This window comes from Stegastes partitus, unplaced genomic scaffold, assembly GCF_000690725.1.
Source record: "Stegastes partitus isolate 25-593 unplaced genomic scaffold, Stegastes_partitus-1.0.2 Scaffold991, whole genome shotgun sequence".
Taxonomy (NCBI): Eukaryota; Metazoa; Chordata; class Actinopteri; family Pomacentridae; genus Stegastes; species Stegastes partitus.
In genome coordinates, this window is record NW_007578722.1 from 80,272 (window position 1) to 94,264 (window position 13,993).

Here is a 13,993-nt window from a genome sequence, read left to right on the forward strand (position 1 = left end):
AAGGCAAATTAGAGATGGTCAAACAGAAAGTGTTCTGAAAGTCTTGATTGTTTTGGAACAGAATGACAATGAGTTTGTCTCTGGGTGCCCCGATAGTTCACCTCGCTGAATGGGCGACCCATGAACAGGTGCTATAGTTCCTGACGCAGCAGTCATGGGCTTGATTCCCGCTCATGACCCTTTGCTGCAGGTCTCTCCCCATTCTTCTCCCCTCTTTCCTGTTTATCTCTACTGCTCTAAATAAAGGCAACACCCCCCACGCCCTAAAAAAAGAAAGAAAAAAAAAAGAATTTGTCCCTGCTTGTTGTCTCCATACTTGTGATCAGGTATGTTACACTCTATGTCCAGTCCACTCAACTGGACACAATGAGAAAATCAAAGGAGGATGGAGATGGGTAGAAAATTCTCAAGTTATGTTGACTGTGGGACTGCAGGTAAACAGACAGCAAGTGTTGATGGGCACAATAGGTTGTTTTTTTTCCCTGTGGTTTGAATACGGTTGTCGGTGTATTTGGAGGCAATTCACAGCAGCATGATTTAAGATAGACCTGTCAGCATGGAGACATGCTGACTGCAGACAAGAATGCAGCTATGCTCCACCAACCACAGAGAACACACACACACTGCATAACATCTCAGTGGTTTATGCAAATTGAGCATTATCTCAAACACACACCCTCTCCAAGCCATGCAGCACGGCAGAGTGTCTCTGTGATGGTTTCAGGGCCAGATGAAAGATGCCATAAAGAGAACAGATGCCATTCAAGCACTATATACAACACTTGGGTTGGGACTTTTTCAAATAAACAACACCTGAGCAGTTATCAGCTAATGACGATCCTGCAGGAGATGTGGAGTGCAGCCAGACAACAGCAACATGTAGATGCAAAATGAAGATATCCTGAGAATGAAATTCTCTTCTCTCCCCGTTCCCTGCCAGTCCTTCACAAGTGCTGTCAAGCTTAGCAAATGTCAGAGGGGAATTTAGGAGGGTAATCGGAGTGCATGTCGTGTCAGGAAAGAATGTGGGAAACAATTTCTTTTCAAATCACTTACTAGTTTGTTCAAGAGGCGAGAATGAAGAAAGGTGTTAAAGTGCCAAGCAGGAGAGGTGCCAAGAGCTGCCAGTTTGTGTTTAGAAATATACATCTGAGCTTTGGCATTCCATACATACTTCTGACAGACTTTAGAAAAGTTTTTCTGGCTTATGTGGGGTTGATATGGTAAGTGGGAAGCTAAAGTGCTCCAGGATATTCAACGTGTAGAAGCTGTGTTTGAGAACATCACTGATGCTATTTAGGTGAAAACCAAAGTTAAAAGTTCTGGTTCCATGTGGTACCTGCTCATACGTAGGTTCACTATGTGGCATCTTCATTACATGTTAGCAGACTGAGTTGTTTTTGTCCAGAGCAGGTTTTCAGGTTTAGGACTGATTGTTGAGCAGTGTCGGGCTGGGGCCTTCAGTTATATAATTGCATAAAAAAAAACTATTTGCATGAGATTGCCAAGCATATGGCATTCCTATCTTGAGTTTCCTGACTAAAAAAGAGCTGACGGAGGTTGTTGTTGAGGACCTGGTTAGTAAGGACGTTTTTAAGTTTCAGTGTCTGCAGAATTCTCTAGCTTGGTAGCTTTGGCTGTGGCAGCAGTATCCTCAGGTGAAGGTCTCTTCATTCACTTAACAGAAGCTTTTCAATCTTACACCCAGAGTGCAGAGAAGTGACAGAACAAGAGGCAGCTGGACCACCACAGGTGTAGGCATTTTGTCTGGAGTCATCTTTTGGTTTGAATTTGGACATCTAGTTAAAAATATGTTTAGTGCGCCTTCAGAAAGAGGAGAGAATGTGAATGTTTCAGCTCCACAGGGACTTGGAGTTAAAGAAATCTGAGACAGAGCCACAGTTACAGAGCTGGAGTTCAGAAAACAGCAGTAGAAGCTGCAGTCAGGTTCAGTTTGTCCTTGTACTCGTACACAGGTGTCCTCAGGTTCTACTGTTACATTTGACGCAAGTAAAAAATATTCCTATGATTGTTGTTTTCCGTGGCTCTGAGGTGGAGTTTGGTGGTCTGAGTGCATTGCTGCTGCTTTACACTGACCACAGGGCAATACTTCTGTGATGTGACTAAACTGGTGAACCTCAGGAGGCTTTCCCTCTTTCTGTTGAAGAGGCTTGTATATTAAACATTTTGCGTTGCTTTTCAGATACTGACTTTGCTTGGAAGAAAGGGGTCTTCTTTGCCAGATGGTGTTTGGCATTGGAAGTGTAGGAGCCTGGTCTCCCTGAGCTCATGTTGGTGGAGGAGTTTGAAAACCTTCTTCGTCTTCGTCTGAGTTTGCCTCAGTGTATACTGGTTTACTTAAATGATTGGATTCTTTCCAGAAAGCTGATGATACACAGCTTACATTTTCTGCTGTTTCCCTATCAGTTCCTGAGGTGGAATAAACATGTTTCTTTGGCTTTAAGCCTGGGTACTTACTTGCTGAGTGTGAAGTGTTTCTGCAGAAACAGCAGGTGACAGCACCAAAGCAGAAGGGGATGAAGTTAATTAAATCTGTGTCCCCCACTGACCAGTCAGCTGCTACTAAAGTATCTGATGTCTGCTTTAAGCAGCTCATCTTCAAGGGATCGGTGTGTCTGTCAGGAAAGGCTGAGGACCAGTTTGCAGTCCTTCATCCTTTACAGTGTTATATTGTTAGTAGTTGAGTCTGTCCAGGATGTGAGCACCATTGTGAGAGATACTGGAAGTAGTTCTGTTTTCATAGCAGTGTTTTCATGTAGAGTCTAAACTAACAACTGGTTTCTCCCCAGTGGCTGTGTATCCTTGTCTTCCTATTGATGGTATTGACTTTATCATTGAGAAACAACATAGCTAGTAGCAAAGTGTGTCCTTCCCCTAAGGTTATTGATGTGCCTCCTCCTGAGTGTGACTCCAGTGACTTGGGTAAGAGACAACCAGATATGTTTGCACTCAGTGTTCTGATTTGGGCTCAGGCCCTGGGTGTTGACCTGTGTGACTTATGTTTGCTCCTTCCTGTCTGAGGGTAGGTCGCCACCTGTAGGTATATTAGAGAACTGCACTAAAAAGGAGCTTGTAGCGAGTCAGTCAGTGCTGCTGCAGTGTCACTGCCACCGACCTGCAACATGCTCATCAGCTCCAAGAACAATATTCTATCTACAGCCAGTGTCCACTGATGAAGAAGAAGCATATTGTATAGTTACAGACAATAGTGCATCAGACACTCAACATGTCAGCACCAAGTGCATGACAGAGAATTAAAGCAAAAATATTTGGAGAAAAGATATAATCACTAGACCCACAGAATCAGTGGTTAGAATTGAGTAGCTTTTAATAGATTTTTCAGTTCGGTCTTAAAGCCTCTGTTTGACCAGCATGTGCTTATATTGTCTGGTCGGATGTTCTCAGGAGTTTTAGAGAAAATACTTATTGCAAGTGTAATTTACTTTTAGATTTTTTTCGTCTGGGTCCTCACAGTCAACGTCTTATATTTATGCTTATTTGAACTGGTACCTGTGACCATGCTCTATAAAAATTAACTTAATGTACCTTGACAGTATTGTCTTTTGTAACCTTCGGTGAATTGACTCACCTTTCTGCAGTGATGTACAGGTGTATTCTGGGAGCACATTACATCACTCTTGGGTGTGTCTACAGCTACATTAACCAGTGATTCACAAACTGGCTCAAGGAATATCATAAAGCGTGAGGCCATGCAATGGTTGTACTTGAAACTAGTGCAATTTGGCACTTAATGAAAACTAACACAACTTCAAAAGTGAGGTGTAACGTCCATCCATCCATTATCTATACATCGCTTAATCCTCACTAGGGTGGTGGGGGGCTGTTGTCTATCCCAGCCGACTCAGGGCGAAGGCAGGGGCAGGTAACCAGACTATCACAGTATAGACGGTAGTATATTGGTTTAGTTTGTGTAAAAAAAAAACAAAATAAAAACTTTAAACAATTATGGACTGACACAAGCTTGAAATGAAGATGGAATACTCCTCCTCCCAAACAGATCTGTGGACAAACAGAAGGAAGCTGAAAACCACCATGTAAGATATTCAAATATTTGTTCTTAGACATGATAAGGTGGGGTCCAACCCAGACAGGTGCTTCTCAGTCACAGAACCACAAACATAGACATGAACAGCAAATTAGAACACTGTCAATATTGAAGAAGCCCTCAAAATTTCACTAATCATGCTTTCAGAGAAGCTCATGTGTTATGAAGCTGAATCCAGCTGCCCCGGGTTCCCCTGCCCATATCAATGTCCACCTGAACTCATAATGCACTTGAACACACCAGTTTCCCATGGAGTGCTGCATGTTCAGCTGTCTATCACTACAACATTTCCTCTTGTGGGCCCCTGCAGGACGACATCACTAAAACCGGTCCAATCATTAGTCAGGCATCCCTTTACCTGCTGGTTCATGTTTACAACTCTCAGTCATTTGTAAAAAGTCAGTGTCAAACAGACCGAAAAGGTAAAGCACCCATCATGATGGATGATAAACTGATTCACTGCTGTCAGAGGGCTTTTTCAAAATCTAACACCCCAAAAGTTGTGTTAATGACTGGTGGCTGAGCTGTGCAGAATCAGTGACTAGTTTCATTTTCAGTAACAAAGTCATTAGTTACAACTTACAAATTCTTGAAGCAGGTTTCCTCATTAGGAAGGTACTATTTTAGGTATCGCCAACATCATTACCACACTTTAACTAAGCAATTTCATTACCTTACCAAACCTAAATTGCTGACATTAAGGCTCATATAAATTCCTTTTCCAGCAGTCCAATGTTGACGAACAACCAGTTTTGTCATTTAAGTAAAAGACTTGCAGTTTCTGTTCTCTCAGCCTCTTTCTCTCTCTGTCACAACTCAGACACTCATATTTCCATCATTTCAGTGGACGTCACACTGACTTACATTCATTTCCAGCAGACTTACTTTATCAATAGCCAGTACTTGCTCAATTCTTTTTTATCCTTGATTTACCTTAACCTTTCATAAAGTCTTTGCATTAAAGTGAATTATAATTATTGTTCTGTATTGTTATTAATAGTATAGTGTTAATAGTGCTATTAATTATTTACAGCAATACTTGTTTTCTTTATAAAAGGCAAGCAAGTCATTTTATACACTAAAGCAAACACTTTATTTTATTTAATCACTTTTTTTTATTGTGTATATGTTGTGTAATTGTTAACAGTGTGAGAAATGTATGCGTTGTTTTTAACTTCTTTTTACAAAATAGAGAAAATGCGTACCTATATATAGCATGTACTACAAGGTATGAGTATGAACACATTTGTACAAATGGGTTGTGAATCTATGGAGCTCTGTTGGTGGCTTGTGGATGCTTTTGTGTCAAAGTAACACAAGCGTTGCTGTTGTGCTGACCTGTGTGAGCTATTATCGAAAAACTAACATGACAACCAGATCATACTGAAAGATTTTACCTTTCACAAAGTTCTGAATGTGAAATATGCCTGAATAACAGAATACTAAACTTTAAATGGAAGCCACATAACCAAAAAGAATTTATTGTCACAAGCACGATTTGTTACACAAAAGTAATGGGTCACATTTACACAATTTATACAGGTCTAGAACTCAATGTACAATTAATCATCTAACTAAATACCGATAGTTAAATACGTACTCACACTGCACACAATATCGTTAAAACCTACACAAAAATGTACTGTGTGAAATTAACACGAGTTGACATAAAAATCACATTATTTACAAAAAACATCAATTTGAGATCTTTAGCAAAAGGACTCTAATGTCTGAAGGTTCTCTCATCTGTCAGAGACATTATACAATCTATCATGTAAAAGCTCCCCAACTAGAAAGTATTATTCAGTCTCTTAATTGTTGAAAAGATTATAAAGTAATAAAGTCAAGTAGCGAGAGCTGAAGAACACCAAATACACTAGTAAATACTGCGCTTTGCTTGGACGGTATGGCGGTTCTTCCCTTTTAAAGCAGGCTGGTGTGATTAGCAGTTAGCTTCATGAAGTGCACTTTAAGCCTTAGCTTAGCAACTGTCTGCAATGACTTTTTTTGGAAAAAAAAAAAAAAAAAAGTTGTTTCATTTATACATAGAATCCTTCTATACTCGCATAAAGTTATTTTCTAGAGTTCAGGACATCACTACATATAGGTTACACAATAAGGTGGATGGAGAGAGATATGACGGCAGCAGGTGGAGATGAGCAGCTTCTCCTCTCCCTCTACTGTTTAGCAGTCGGTGATGGTGTGCAAAAAGCGGCACCAGACAGATGGAGGTGTTAATCTTCAACACTTACATATATCTGACTCTGTGTTTATGCGAACAGGTAGTGTTGGTAACTCTTGTAAATGTACATCAATAATGTTGTTAATTGATGCTCTCTGCAGTCAGTCCAGGTGTGAAGCAGAGAAGGACCTACTGGTCTGTGATCATACTGTTCATGCTGCACTATCAGGAAAGAGCCGCACCGTCTGAATAAAGACCTCGACCTAAACTCTAAAAGTAGAACTATGCATACGGTCTTTGAGTGTGCTGCGTGTCTACTGTGTTCTGTGTTTTGTCTCAGTTATGAATAGGTGCCAACATGACTGAACACAAACCATACTTGTTCGTGGAAAACATTTTCCTGATAACTAAAAGCATGTGTCACATTAAGTGTCAGATCATACGAGCTGTGACAGCCCTCACATGGACGCCATTAGCAGGTCAAATGTACCACCGAATGCATGTTATTTCCACACTGCTGTCTAAACTGTGTGTCCATGTATTAACCTCTGTCCTCACACTACAATATAATCCCGCTGGACAGTAAAAGGATTGTTAGTGCATCAGTTATTACAGCAACTGTTTGCTGAATGGGACTGTTGAGTCTGTGATGAGACCTGCAGCAGCATGTGAGTGCATTCAGCTCTGTAGGGCTGTGTCCAAAGTGTAGAGGTACACATATTCAATCAGAAAGATCTGAAAAAACAAACAAACAAAACAATCCAAATAATGCACAGAGCAAGCCAGTGTTTCCGAAAGCTCAGGCCAGCTGCAAGAGGAGTCATATTATTTGTTCAATTGATAAGTTATGATTAATTAACATGGTTTCACTTTCTCTGGTTACAGTTAAACTAAATATGAAGGTATTGTGCAGTAAAACTGCAGCATGTTTCAACTGTCCAAAGACATTACGGAGCTAAATTAATCGCATGAAAAGGAACTGACACTAAAAGTGTGACATGGAGGCTGGACTGCATTATGGCAGTAATTACTGTTGGGAAATTAATGCAAATGTAAATTCATGATATAATCACCCTGCTTCTTACAATGTGACAAAGGTTCCACTTCTGTTGTTGAAAGCAGTTTCTGTGGTTCAGTTCTGGCTCAGATGTACTTGTTCCATCCTGAAAACAAGCCCCGAGAAAACAAACCAACTCCAAACCGCAGCAGATGTGGGACCATTCAGCTGTACCTCTCTGGCTGCTGCATTTGCACATTTGGCACAGACATAGGTTTGGTGATCTGCATGGATGCTGGCAGACATAAATATGTGAAAACTGTGGATGTAGACTTCTTGAGGAAAACATTTGAAAAGTTTTATCAAATCATAAAGAGAGAAATCTAAAATGATAATACTGACCCTCGTCTATACATATACTGACAGATAATGTAATAATCACCAGGCCAGTCTTGCTGATGCTGACTGCAGAGAGCAGTCTCAGTGACCTAAATGTCACAGATTGCATCATTTGTCCAGACAGCTTCAAACAATGCCCATGATGATGACAGACATAACAGCTGATCAAGGTTGGCTGACGGCGGTCCTTCCATATGACAGTAGTGTTCGTCTTTGCAGCGATGAGGTACGTGTATGTTCACAGATACATAGTGCAGGCCGTGGAGCCCAAACATTAGTGCACTGTGTGCTTGTATGTGTGTCAATGATAAGTTCACCCAGACATTCACCGTGCTGCACATGGATGTGTGTTGGTGATCCAGCTATACATAAAATGAGACAGAACATGAGAGATAAATGCAAACATCAGTCCAGTTTTGAAAGGAAGAATGATGGAGAGGGGAAGGGATTACTCAGAGAAGGGTGGGAACATGCCGAGGTCGGCAAAGTCCTCAATGTTATAGTTAGCTGTTCCCTGGGTGGGATCTCCAGCCATGGGTAACATGTCCTGCAGAGACAGAGAGGAGGGGTGGGGGGGTCAGAGGTCAGAGGTTGAATCATTTATCAGCTATCTGAGCAGACTGGTCACCTGTAAGATGCTCTGACACACAAACAGACCAGAAGCAGCAACGTCTTGACAGTGAATATGGTACCTGAAAGACTTCCGTCTGGCTGGGGTTGGGATGTGTGTGTTGTTCTCCGGCCTGCTGAGAGTGATGCTGGTTCTGCCACTGGGACCAGACCTCACTGGGACGACCCTGGAACTGGGCTCCACTTTGACTGCTTTCGCCCGACACATCTGGAAACATACCACCGTTCATGACAAGAGCTCGTCACAAACTGATTGCTGTTAATATCTTAAATCAAAGCAGCGCAGTGACTGACTGAGGACACATTTAATGTAGAATTTAAAGCATCAAATACCACCAGAACTTTTTTGACCTCATTTGATCTGATCCGATCTCCATATGAGCGTCTAATACAACACTGTTTTATGGACTGTTAACACGATCTGCTGCTCAGACACTGCTACTGCTGTCGTCTGTTGCAAATGACTACATTCTTTATTATGACTGGACTTCATCACTTTCTACATGAAACCTTTTTCATGTATTATAAATAATGAAATAAGTGAGATAATCTCAGTTATTTGTGACACTTACAAAAACTGATTATTTGATCTATCTGGGGTTGACAATAATCTTAGCGTAGCCCTAATAGCATCAGAATTAGCAGCAGAGGCAGTTATACAGTGGGTTTTAATGGGACAGCCGTTCTACAATTATCATAATTTCCACAGAAGCATTTTTCCTTAACCAAATGGAAATAAAGGCACTTTACTGTAACCCTGCTGTACAATATGAGGGGAATGAGTGTCTCTGTAGGCACAGACATAGGCTGCATTACACATTTCCTTCTGTCTGCTGTCTGCAGTGGTCAGCCCACAGTCCAACACATCATCAGCAGGGTAAAACCAGCCTGTCTCACGAAGCTCGAAACCCAGCTCATGTTTCTTGTTAATGTGTAGTACTTGGTAAATTCTGCTTCATACAGTAAATCTGGTTGTGCTGTAGCTGCAGAATGTGTACAACAAGTTCAATGACATCAGTGTCACTGGTTCATTTTAAGAATGCCAAGAGAGGTGAATCATTTTTATAGGCACTGTAGCTCTTACTAATGTTGAAGGGTTAGTGTTAACGTTAGCCTCTGACAGGGGGTTCCTGAACAAGACAGATGAAACATGCAAATAAATAACTGAATTTCAACACTTTTTTTGTAAATTGTATATTGTGTCAGAAAATACTTGGACATACATTTTTTTTATTGATAGACAAACCAGACAAGCCCTGTTTTTTTTTATTTTATTTTAGAGATAAAAGCACACAGATTAAGAAAACACTACCACACCTTATCAAAGGGGCTTAGTGGTAATTAGCATTATTGTTGAATGTGAAATCTTGGCATGATGATACAATCGTATGACTGCTGTCATTTTAAATGATTGATTCTAAGTCAGTTAGAATTTGGGGCCAACTGAAAGTTTTGTTATACCGATCCAAAGATTTGTATAATTTAATGTATAACAATAGAATTTATTTGATTACTTCAAATCACATTTTTGATTCACGTGTCGTACTGTGATATACAATCAAATGTATATTTATTAACATAGTGGTTTCAGGGCTATTGCCAATACAGAGGGAGAGAGAGAGAAACAGAGACATCCACACCAAAAATCAGTGTCCTACACCCCAAACCACACAGGTGGGATGTTACAATAGGTTACCCAGTATTAAACAGGAGTGAAAGATGGCAGAGAGGAGCTCACCAAAAGCTGTGCTGCGGTTTGTCAGTCCTGAGTAGGCGTTGCCACTGGGAGAAGAAGTGGCTGGGGAAGACAAGGGACTGTAGGAGGCCGGGTCAGTCTGGTAGCTGTGGCCAGAACCAATACCAAATGGACTTGACTGGGCTTTGCTGGACTGGAGAACACAGAGAGGAAAATTATGCAGCAAATCTGTGTGTAAGAAATGTAGAAAATGTGTGTGTAACAGTACAGGCAGCACAAAGTTCAGTAGAACATGAAATACTATCTCTGCTTTCCATGAACATGAAATGTCTAAAAACTCTATTTTCAAGTTGAACGTTTTCTCCAATTCCAGTAAATAAGTGAATGTCCATTCATCCAACATATTATTTCCATGAGTTTTAAGGGAAACTACAACCAAACTTATTTCATCAAGGGAAGACAGTAAACATGTAAAAAAGAAATCAACATACTTCATCAATATAAAACTAGAACAGATACAAAGATTAAACATCCTGCAGTTATTTTAATTCTAAATGCTGAAAAGACATTTGGCTTGCTAAGCCAGCCTTTTCCTTTCACATCCTTGAACCCTTTTGGGTTTGGTACCCTGGATGAAGATGCTATGTGCCACGACCTCAGCATCTGACAAATGCTGAACACAAGTACAAGACGACAATTCCCATCATCATCAGTACTTTAAGCACTTTCCATAAAAGCTCAGCCATGTGACACAACAACAGCATGTCACATTGGGTCATTTTGACTGTGATGCTGAAGTTAAGACACCCAATAACCACAAAACTCTGCGAATAAATACCTCAAAATCCATGTCTTAACAAACCAAAAAAAAATTTTTCAAACTCAATTTTAACCCATTGCTACATGTCATAAAAAAAGATCTGGATAGATGAAATCTATCCGACCCCCCTAATTTGGTTGCATTGATGCCATCAAAATGAAAATTCTACTGAAATCTATTCACTGTATTTTTGCAGTGACCCATCCTACCCCAGGTTGCTTCACGTTTCCATATTTTATTGGAAAGGTAAAAGGCCAGAGATAAACAGAACTTCACCCAAAAAGCCAACAATAAGTCTGATTCAGTTCACCCAATTTTTACCACTACTTCCTCTCCCTTTCAGTGCATCCAGCACTGGACAAACAACTCCAGTTCTGCCTTAATATTAATGTTAATATTAATTAGACCATCATTCGCTGACAAGTCATGTAAGACTCATACATGCTTCAAATTTAACTCCATTAACACTATTCTCACTGTCCAGTGGAAAGCAAATGACTTGCTTACCCTCAAACTACCGCCTTCTGCTCTCACTCCTATTTGACATGACTCTGTTTAAAATCAATAAAGAACTTATCAGTCTTCTTGCATGGAAATGAGGTGGACTAACCTGCCAGGGGCACCTTTTCAGCTGCAGCACTTTCGTGACCTTTGACATTCTTAAACAATACAACTCACACCAACGCTGTCTTTACCAGTATGTACAACTGAAAGCAACCATAAAAAAGGAAATCCATAGTTTCTACAACATCATTAGTCCGTTGTTACTGACACAGTCTTTTAATACCCAAAAAATACTATCACAGATTTACAAACTCTTCTTACCATGATACATGATTCACTGCAATGTCTAACAGACAAACATCACTACTCACAAAATGTATCACATCGGCTTCACAGACAGAAATATCTTCAACCTCAGCATCCCCTCTAGATGATCTCACTTTGGGTCTACACCTCTATAGGGGAGTGAGGATCTTTCTCATTTACTATCCCACAACATTTTCACACTTTTATTTTAATCACATTAACTATGGCCAAGAAAACCATATCACTCAACTTGAAAGTCAGAACTAAATCTTCCGTAATCCACTGGCTCAGTCTGCCAACAGACCACACTAATCCAGAAATGCTCACATCAAGCCTAAAGGACAATCTGATCTCATTCCATAACACCTGGTTGTCTTTCCTGAAGTTTATCTAGAACTGATTCTCTCCATTTACTTAGACAATATAACAGACTTAGCCCAACAAACACTGCCAAACATGTAACTATACACCTATTCCAGGTTGACATAGTCATAGAGCCAATGAACCTCAAAGAGCAAAGCTTCCAGTCAGTAAGGGTAAGGTGACTGCATTTCTTCATGCAGTGTTCAGTCTGCACATGTTCATCATCATAACATCACATTTGGAATAGAATATGATAAAGATCCAAGTTAAAAAATATCTAAATTTCCCTTCAACTTCATGCAAGAAAAAGCAGTTCACCATGAGAACAGGAATTTTACAACAGCCGCAGTTCAAAAACAGCCAAAGGAATTAACTTCATTTTGATTTACGTTACTTACATTTGTTAATCAATTCATTTCATTACTATATATTTGGAGTCGCTGCTATTAGAGTCTGATGTGCCTTTACTTCTACAAAGCTGGCTGTAAACAAATGGAGGCTTGTTATAGTTCAAACACAGCCTGGTGATCTTGTTTAACAGTCAAAACTCTGCTAAAACTACTTAATTGGATTACATGTGCACCAGTGTCCTGGTGATGAGTTTTCATCATAGTTGGGATACAGCATTTACATGGACAGAGAAAATATTTGTTATGCAATATTCATATCCCCACATACATCATGACTGCCATGATGGAGTTCTGTGACCACAGGCGGAAAGAACATTTCTGTATGAGAAGGGCACCCTCTTAGCTTTCTGTACGAGACAGTTGAACTATTCATGAGAGCAGAGGAAACAACAGTGTGAGCACCAGTTCGGTTAACGATGAGAGTGGACATTCTGTTGCACAAACTGGGGGGCTTTGGGGAATGTTGTTGGTTACTCGCTTCAGTTTAAGGCACAGAAGTGAAGTCTAAAAAGTTCTATGTATGTTCTGTCTCAGTTTGCCAACAGAGGCTATGAGGCAGTTCATATAAACCCATAAGTAACAGAGAGTCATCTAGATTTTGTTTCTGTTTCTGTTTTTGTTTAGTCTCTGCTTCTGTTTGTTACCTTTCTAAACTTGCACCTGCACAGGTAGTTGGCAGTGGGCATGCAACAGTACACCGGTTTCTTTCTGAGCACTACAGCTAGCATAATAAAGTTTCTTAAAACTGAGATGAGTACTTATCAAGCTTTCTGGAATCAGGATATGATGTTTACATGCTTAAACACAAAAACAGGACACTAACTGAATCATAGCCGGGGTACTTGAGTCTACGTAAACACACTTACTGTTTTCGAGAACAATGTCAGCAAATTGGATTTTACAATATTGGGCAACTGCACATTGAGGAATTTATGCTATTCAGGTTTTTTCAGGGCACATGGAAATCAAGCATTGATGTTAGTTTATAATGTCGGCTATGTTTACAGTGGTGAAAACACTCAACCAGCTTTTCCACTCCTATCATCTGGCTCTAGTTATTATGCTACTTTCGAGGTTACTGAACAAAGAACTTAAAGAATTCAGTGTGGTGGAATGACCTGACAAGCGGTGCAGTGTGTGTGGAAGACAGATGAGCCTATGCTATCCTATCAGAAGCATATGCTGAGCACATTCCCTTAGCAGGATTGTACAACAGACACACAAACTATATGGCAAATATGACAGGTCCATCTGTTAACAGGCACCAGAGATTGGACATAAATTAGTTAGGTAAACTGATGAGGTAATGATTAGGTAATGAGCAAAGCACAGTTTTGCTGACCTTATTACTGATACATTTGTGTTACTTTTGCAATAAACAGCTGTGTGTGTGTGTGTGTGTGTGTGTGTGTGTGTGTGTGTGTGTGAGTGTGTTACCTGTCCAGAGAAGGGGGGCCGGTTGCCTGACCATGCCACTTGGCCTGGGTTAAGCTGTCTTGAGATTTGAGCTAGATTCTGATTAGATGAGCCAGATGGCTGGATGTCGTTCACACCAGGGACATGGATCACAGAAGAACTGCGCATGCACACACACACACA

The 13,993-nt window shown here is 40.4% G+C and overlaps 1 protein-coding gene across 3 annotated transcripts in view; it reads right to left on the bottom strand.

The window, feature by feature from the left end:
• Nucleotides 1-5,541: 5,541 nt before the first annotated feature.
• The window catches only part of arnt2 (aryl-hydrocarbon receptor nuclear translocator 2), a 64,182-nt gene continuing 55,730 nt past the window's right edge, over nt 5,542-13,993 (bottom strand). For all 3 annotated transcript variants that reach the window (XM_008294746.1, XM_008294747.1, XM_008294745.1), the window contains 4 exons: nt 13,832-13,970; nt 10,034-10,184; nt 8,358-8,503; nt 5,542-8,212 (listed from right to left, as the gene is read on the bottom strand). In XM_008294746.1, coding sequence (XP_008292968.1) covers nt 8,114-8,212; nt 8,358-8,503; nt 10,034-10,184; nt 13,832-13,970 — 535 coding nt within the window. In that variant the 3' untranslated portion in view covers nt 5,542-8,113. The remainder of the gene's footprint in view (nt 8,213-8,357; nt 8,504-10,033; nt 10,185-13,831; nt 13,971-13,993) is intronic.